At 39.0% G+C, this 7,756-nt stretch overlaps 1 protein-coding gene across 1 annotated transcript; it reads left to right on the forward strand.

The window, feature by feature from the left end:
* Positions 1-3,613: 3,613 nt before the first annotated feature.
* On the forward strand, positions 3,614-7,389 carry RWDD3 (RWD domain containing 3). The gene is given in 5 exon segments (XM_009575784.1): positions 3,614-3,734; positions 5,636-6,020; positions 6,022-6,118; positions 6,813-6,928; positions 7,027-7,389. Coding segments are annotated over 5 exon segments (834 nt in total). The 3' UTR covers positions 7,142-7,389.
* Positions 7,390-7,756: the final 367 nt, after the last annotated feature.

Consider the following 7,756-nt stretch of genomic DNA (forward strand, 5'->3'; position numbering starts at 1 on the left):
TGTCCTGCCGTGTGTCTTTGCTGCTGGCCTCTTTGTAGGGGACAAATCCTAGCGAGTCCTACTCGTTTATAGTTAGCGACCTTCTTAATTCCAGCTGTTTGCAGTACGTGCAGAAACTTGCAGTAGGCGAAGCGCAGCAGTGGTAATGGGCAGGCTGCTGTTCAGTAAATAAGCAGTTGCATCTCACACGTGTAACAAGACCAGGTATTTATCCTGTAACATTTAATAGGGGTGTAGCTGTTGTTATGCATGAGAAGCCTTGGGTCATCTCTGTCTTTCTGGTAATAATCTGGGCCTTATGATGTGTTGAATATTCTCCAGCTTCAGCAATGTGTGTATGGCTGTAGGTTTTACAGGGTACGAAAGCTAATCTTTCATGTTTGCTGCTGGTGGGAAGATGAGGAGATTTGTAGTGCCTGCTCCCATCAGCTGCTGGATGCTGTAGGCTAGGAACACAGTAAGTGTAGACACCTTTACTCCATGTTTTCTGCACCAGCCATGGTGGCCACCGATCAGAACATAATTTTAAGAGATGACTTTTATCGGTCTGTGCCGTGACAGTGTTGTAAAGATACTGTAAAGATGCCCCTTCTGCAAGGGAGAATAAATCTCAGTAGTTCCAGTGTACAACAGCAGTTACTATCATGCTTAAAGAAAGTGTCAGGTGGGATATGCAAGTGTTGCATGCCTGTTCAGATCCAGAGCGTAAGTAAATTTTGCTTAGTGCCTACTACAGATGTGACAACTGTCCTGTATATTTGTTGGAGAGATATATACACACACACACACACACACACACAGTCAGAATATACATATATTCTGTATCACTTACTGTTCCCTGGTGTCCTGGGAGCTATTGCAGTGTGCTGCCCAGCTCCCCAGTGAAGCGATGGACAGCAAGCAGCTTCCTGCTCGTTGGACTGCAATAAAGTCCTGGAGAATGCTGTTAAGAATAGATCCAGTAGCCTGCTGTCAGATTTTGTCTGCATATATATTCAGCCAAAAAGAACTGGGATTGATAAGGAAATGCTTTTTTACTGTGGGGGTGACCAAGCACTGGAACAGGTTGCCCAGAGAGGTTGTGGAGTCTCCATCCTTGGAGATACTCAGAAGCCATCTGGACGTTGCCCTGGGCAGCCTGCTGTAGGTAGCCCTGCTTGAGTGGGGAGATTGGACAAGATGACCTCCAGAGGTCCCTGCCAACCTCAGTCATTCTGTGGTTCTGTGAAAATAACTGTGCTGCTTTGGTGTTGGTGTGAAATTACATGTGGCTGCTCTTGAGTGACTTTAACTAAAAAGTTACTAAGAAATTAATTGAATAAACCTCAAACTTTTATTTGAAAATAGTTGTTGAAATCGATTCGCACAGTGGTTATTTGAAATTCGCATGGTTATTTGAAAAGAGGACTTTGTGTGTAGACAGCCTCAGAGGGATGAAGATATTAGTGTCTGTGTGGAGCACAATTAACTGGGGTAATCTAAAAGCAGAATTATTTTGTGTCTAGATCTGCATGACACACCTCTTGCTCCAGTGTAGGCAGGTAAACACTGCCATTTTATTTTTCGATTGGTATTTAGAGTTGTATTCTTAAAATATGATTGATGAAATATTTCAACTGAGTTTTATTTTCTTAAAGTCAAAAAGTTCAGGAATGTTATTTCAGGCATAGTTTGAAAATACAGTATCCAGGCTTAACAGATGTTTATTTTAAAAAATGTGAATGTATCCGAACATTGCGTATGCACGTCTGTTCTTCCAAATCTGTTAGAGAAATAGATACACATCCTTCTCAGTGCTTCATATACAGAAAAATGATTTTGTGTTTATAAGTTACCAGGATGTAAAAAGCTTAGAAACCTTCCTGGAACATAAAGTGAAGTGCCACAAGTGCATAACGGGAACAGGCTGTTATATTTATATTGATGTTATGTGACCTTGCAGGGCCTTTAGCCAGGCTGTGTTCATGATACGTTAGGATCATACATATCTGGTTGATTTCCATCGTTTTCTGCTGGAATTGAAAAGATTATTTACAACAATGATTAATGGTAGTTTTCTTACTTTGGGAATTTACTTTTTTTACATTGGAGCTACAGAATCCTTTAGTTTGTATATAATTAACTTTTGCTGTATTCATTAGCTTACGTTTGCTTTGTCTCTTCAAACCATATAAATTGTCATTGACAAATGGTGCACAGAAGTAAATTCCAGTAAGACTGTTATGTTATGCTATCTCTAATACATTAATTTGTGTGTAGATCCGAGGGATCAAAAAGGAGGCTGTTGGGGATTTATGGTTTTGAGGAATGTAAGAAAATGCTTTTGCAGGTCTCTTGGTATGCTAAAAAGTTTGGCTTTCTGGAATTTAACAATGAAGTATTCAGAATGTAAAATATGTTTTTATCAAAACCAATGTGTTGATGAATTTAAATAAACTAATTACAGCATATTTTTTTACCTTACATATCTATTTACGAAGATTAGCATTACAGATAGAAATCCATAATTTACTCGTTAATCTGTTCTCTTCTGGTTTGCTCACCAAGCTTGCTATAAAAATGTATTTATATATTCTGAGCTTGTACGTTAGTAGGTGCCATTTTCTGAATTTAAAAATAGACTGCATGTATTGCATAAAATGCCTTTGGGTAGAAGAGGAGGGGGATATCTGTTTGGTTGACATGGAACATGAGAAAAAATCTGAAGTATGCTAAAGCTAAATATACTGATAAGCACGCAGCGGTGGGGGAAAATTAGTTAAAATGTATTGAGTTTAGTCTTATTAGCACATTAAATGCCAGCAGAACAGTCATACCCAACCTTTTATTTCAGAAATAATCACCATTTTGCTGTGAAGACAACTCAGACCTTGTAGCGTGTGCAAACAAAGGAAATATTTCTTTAGAGCCTCGTTACGCCGGGCGACGGTGGTTTGCTCTTTGTTCTGCCAGCCGTCTGCAGCGCTGGTGCAGAAAATGGACGCTGGAATGTTTAAATAAACTTCAGATGCTGTAGCCCCACAAATGTTTTGAACCAATTCTCCTTTTTAAAAGCTAGTCTGAAGCAGATGTAAATGAGCACGGCTGGGCTTTTCGCGATGGCTCAGGCTGATACACCTTGGGATGCGAGGCTGCGCTGCTTCCTTCGGATTAGTTCATCGTCACGGGGAAAGGTGTGATTGTTGCAGGCTTAAGAATATGATCACTGCAGCAGGACGCCCTTGCCGAAGGGGCAAGGTTGGCCTGTCTGTTTATCCCTCAGTTACTTCTGAGTTGGTGAGATCTGTTATGACAAGCTAGTGGAAAAATCCTGGGAGGATTATCAGAAAGGTAACATGTTTTTCTGTCACTGTAATTAAGCTGGCAATAGAGTAGTATTCTTCAACTCATTTATAGGCTGTGCATTTTAAAATTCCTTGGCAACATAATTTAAAATAAAGTGATTCACAGACAGGAATATAATAATGTTAATACCGTTCAGCCACATGCAGCTTGCTTTCAGCTGGCCGCATACCTGGTGGGGCTGCCCTGTGTAAGGGGCAGCTGGCAGGAGGTGGGGCAGCAGGCACTGGCTGTGTGCGGTGCGATGCTCAGGTGTGTGCAGAGACCCTCCATGGCGGCCAAGAGGGTGCTGGGGGTCCCAGGAGGTGCAGTGCAGGCTTTTCTTCTTGTGTGTGTGGTTATGTGTACCAAGCCTAGCGTAATGGCAGAGGAGCTATTGTTGCTGGTGCCCAGTGAGAAACGTTTGTCAGGGCAGCAGAAGACAGAGATTGGAATGGGAAGGCTTGAGGTCCTCCTGCGTAGCTACTGCCCGTGAGCAAGGGCCACATGCTGCCAGATGGACACTTGGAGACTGGAGTCTCTTCCAAGGCTGGTGCGTTTCTGAGGAATCAACTTGCCTTAAAAATAGTCTGGAACCTTTCATAGGATCTTAGAAGACTGGAGGCCAACTCCTGTGGGCAGGGAACGAGGCTTTGACACATAGTGCCTGTAGGTATGGGCATGGTTGGGTGTAATTTCATTTAATTCACTGGATTTGCATCCACTACTTTCAGCACTGGATTTGACTCTGTTTAGGTAGCGATGGTTTGTAGATGTTTGGAGACTTCTTTATAGTCTAGAGTTTGCTAGAGTTTGATTATTGGGCTTGGAGGGTTTGCTTATTTTATTTTGTGACTGCTCTGACCTAGAGAGTTCTTCGTATGACCCAGGAAGGAGATTGGAAACAAGCCCTTGACTAAGCTCTCTAAAGTGCTTCTCTCTGTCCAAGTCACTTTTAGGTTCTTTCACTTATTTAGTAGGGTTCAAATATAAAATCATAGAGAGCACTGAGGTTGGTTAAACGGCATCAGCAATACTAATCAAACATAATTCAACTGGCTGTCATGTAAAGGAAGGTAAGATAAGGTAGGGGAAGAAGAAGGCAAGTCACTTCAAAAGACCTCCTCTGAAACTCAGCTCTGCTTTAATCTGCCTTTCAAATCTGGCTTCTCCTGCCCTCATAGAATGAATCAACCTGACATTTTAGCAATTTTTTAAAGAAAAGGGGTGAAGTGTTTAGAATGCATCAAAGGGGTGAAGCAGAGAACATCTGAAGAAGATCATCCTCTTTCTTCATGGCAGAGGAGCAAAAGCAGGTTAGGTCTTTGTCCCTGCTTTTCACTTTATGAAGTTTCGTATTGTTTTTCTGTGAAACATGTTTTAGTCAAGAAGGTTTTGAAACATGTTTTAGTCAAGAAGGTTTAATTGCAGGAATTACTGTACATAACTTTCATATTCAGCATCTTTGATTACGCGATTTGTCAGGAGGATGTCGTCTTTTGCCCTTCCTGCTACAGACTGTGTGTATCCTTTTCACTCTGAAAATAATTCTATTCTAAAGTAGACCAACAACAGGTTTTGAGTACATATGCAGATATATACACATACATTTATATAAGTATATGTGAATATATATATGTATGTATGTAGTATCTAGGGTCAGCTGTACAACAGAGATTTTTTCATTATGTCAATCCAACTGTTGTAAATGTAGAGAAGTTGGCAGAAAAGAATTAAGCATATTTTCTCTGAAAGTTGTAGGGGACAAAGAATCTGACTTTTTTCTTTCCAAGTCTCTCTTTAATGTGAAACTGCTTTTGAATGGTTTTCTTAAAAAATACTCAGTACAAGTCTATTTGCCTTGTGCTGGTATTGATGTTAGAAGTCTTACAGATTTCTCTAGGAGCAAAGTTAGGGCAGTGCTGAGTCCATCCAGAAAAGTCTCTATTTTTGCTTGTCCTTGCTGCTGCTATGGAGCTGTAGAAGCTGACTTACGTGTTTCTAAGAGAGACAATTCTTTATTACTGGCTTGTCTAGACTTTGAAAGAGCCAAAAGGTGTGAAAGCTTTTTAGAATGTGTTAATAACTTTCCTTCCAGTATGATATAGAAGTGTTTCATTTCAGGATTCCCTGCAAGTATAGCTTGAGCCATTGGTTGCAACCCCCTCACCCTGCAAAAAACCCCACACCCCTTATTTTATATAGAATGGCAGTCATTTAAATTGAATTGTTAAAGAAAATAACATGACTCAATAATATATATGTATTTCAACTTGAAGCAAACTATTAATGTTTATTTTTTGATACTTTCCAGAGACGCATGGAATCACATTTAGAATTCAAATCAGCGTGAAAGAACTGCTGGATACAGATGTACTTTTAAAGCTGTTATTTCATTTACCAGTCAATTATCCATTAACTCTACCAGATATTTCTGTTAACTCAGACCAGCTTACAAGGGCCCAATGCATGGACGTGAAAGATAAATTACTTGAACAAGCAAAGAAGCATCTTTCTGAACCCATGGTACATGACCTGATTCTTTGGATACAGCAGCATCTTAAATATGTCATTAAGCAATCAGCAACAGTTTGCAATGAAAAAACTACTTTGTCAAAAGGAACAAGTACAGAGGATGGTATCTGGATGCTCCTTTTGCATTTAGATCACATGAGAGCAAAGGCAAAATACGTCAAAACTGGAAAAATGGGCTTCAGATCTAAGGCTGACTGGAAGACTGATGTTCATGGGCAAGATAATATTGATTCTTCTTCAGGGTGACAGGAGCAACATTAAGGTGCAGGAACAATGAATGTTGACTAGTTCTATTGATTTACCACTGAAACCTATGTGTCTGAATATTTTGTGTGTGTTTTTCTAAGATTAACAATTTTGGAAGCAGATTGATCATTAGGGGAGTAGGAAGGCCCAACAACTTTATTCTGTATTTAAGAAAAAGAAGGTATTCTATGACAAAGAAACCAGTGATACCTGTAGACCTGTGGCTTGTATCGCTTTGCTTCCCACTGTAATTATACCCCTATATGCCTTGTGTTTCCTGATGTAATATGCCTAGGTTCAGTCTCTTGTATTTCCGAAATGCCCCAGAAAACGGAAAATTTGTGATGAGAAATTAATAACAGACATATTTCTAGCTCATTACTAACTGTTTCTTTCCTTAACTTAGACCACATGGTGCTCCTAGCGCACGCCTGGGCTTTGAACTTCTTGTCTGTACTTATGAACTCCCACTGCATTAGGCAGGTTTTTGTGGTGATATTGGAGGAGAATGTTTTTGCTTTTCAAACTCATGTTCTCTAGATTTCTTAAGACTGCGCTTAACTTTAAGCTGATGAATAGAAACAGTCGTGTACTTTTTCAAAGTTTGATTGCGATGTTCTGAAAAAAATCTTTCGTATACATTTTTGCATTTTACGAAACTTCAAAGATACTAGATGACATTTAATATTTTGTTCTTTTTTGTCATTTAGGAGTACTTGATTCTTCAGAAAACTTCTAAGGTAGATGTGGACTCAAGCGGAAAGAAATGCAAAGAAAAAATGATTAGTGTACTGTGTGAGACAAAAGTACAGTCACAGCATAAAAGGTATAATTTAGTACTGTTGTGGATAGAAAAGTAACGGAATCGATAATTACATTCTGACAAATCTAGGCATATTCATGAGTTTCCCTTTTACAATGTAGGTTTCAGACGTTTGAAGTCAAAGAATATTCAACGCTGGATGAGCTACAAAAGGAATTTGAAACTGCAGGACTTACACCTTTTTTCTCTGAGTTTGTGCCTCCTCTCTTAAAATAAAATTAAAAGAAAACACCGGATTCTTTGACCAAAGCAGTAGTTGACTGCAGATGCCGACGGAAGATAAAAGGATTAATTTGGCAAACAACGTTAAAATTTTTCTGCAAAAAGTGCCAGAAGTAGCCATCCTCTTGCAAGAAGGAGAAGGCAATTCATACATTAAGAATTGATAATTTTTTGACATTTAGGTATTGATAACTTTTTCCAAGGAATGTGGAGTTAATTGTGATAATTGCATGGCAAGCATGAGAGATAGGGAAGAACTCATGTTAAAATAATAGTCTTCTAGTTAGACTCTGTTTTGCAATCCCTGTTTTTTAATGTTTTGGTTTTTATCTCTTATGGTAGTGTTTTTTCATAATGGCCTACTAGAAAGCATGATTAATTTTGCTTTGAAAACTTATGTGAAGATATTTCTGTAAAAAGCATAGCAAACACAGATTTGAATATGTGAGGACAGTATATATTTAATATCGCTTAGGTGTTCATCTGCTAACTTTTCCTTCTCCATTTATTTGACTATAAATGCTAGACTGTTGATTTAAAGAAAAAGTTCATGTCACTTGGGGCCTGGAAAAACTTAGAAGTGTCTTTTTGAATGTTAGTTTTTACTTT

Source organism: Fulmarus glacialis, unplaced genomic scaffold (genome assembly GCF_000690835.1).
Source record: "Fulmarus glacialis isolate BGI_N327 unplaced genomic scaffold, ASM69083v1 scaffold26524, whole genome shotgun sequence".
NCBI classification, from domain to species: Eukaryota; Metazoa; Chordata; class Aves; order Procellariiformes; family Procellariidae; genus Fulmarus; species Fulmarus glacialis.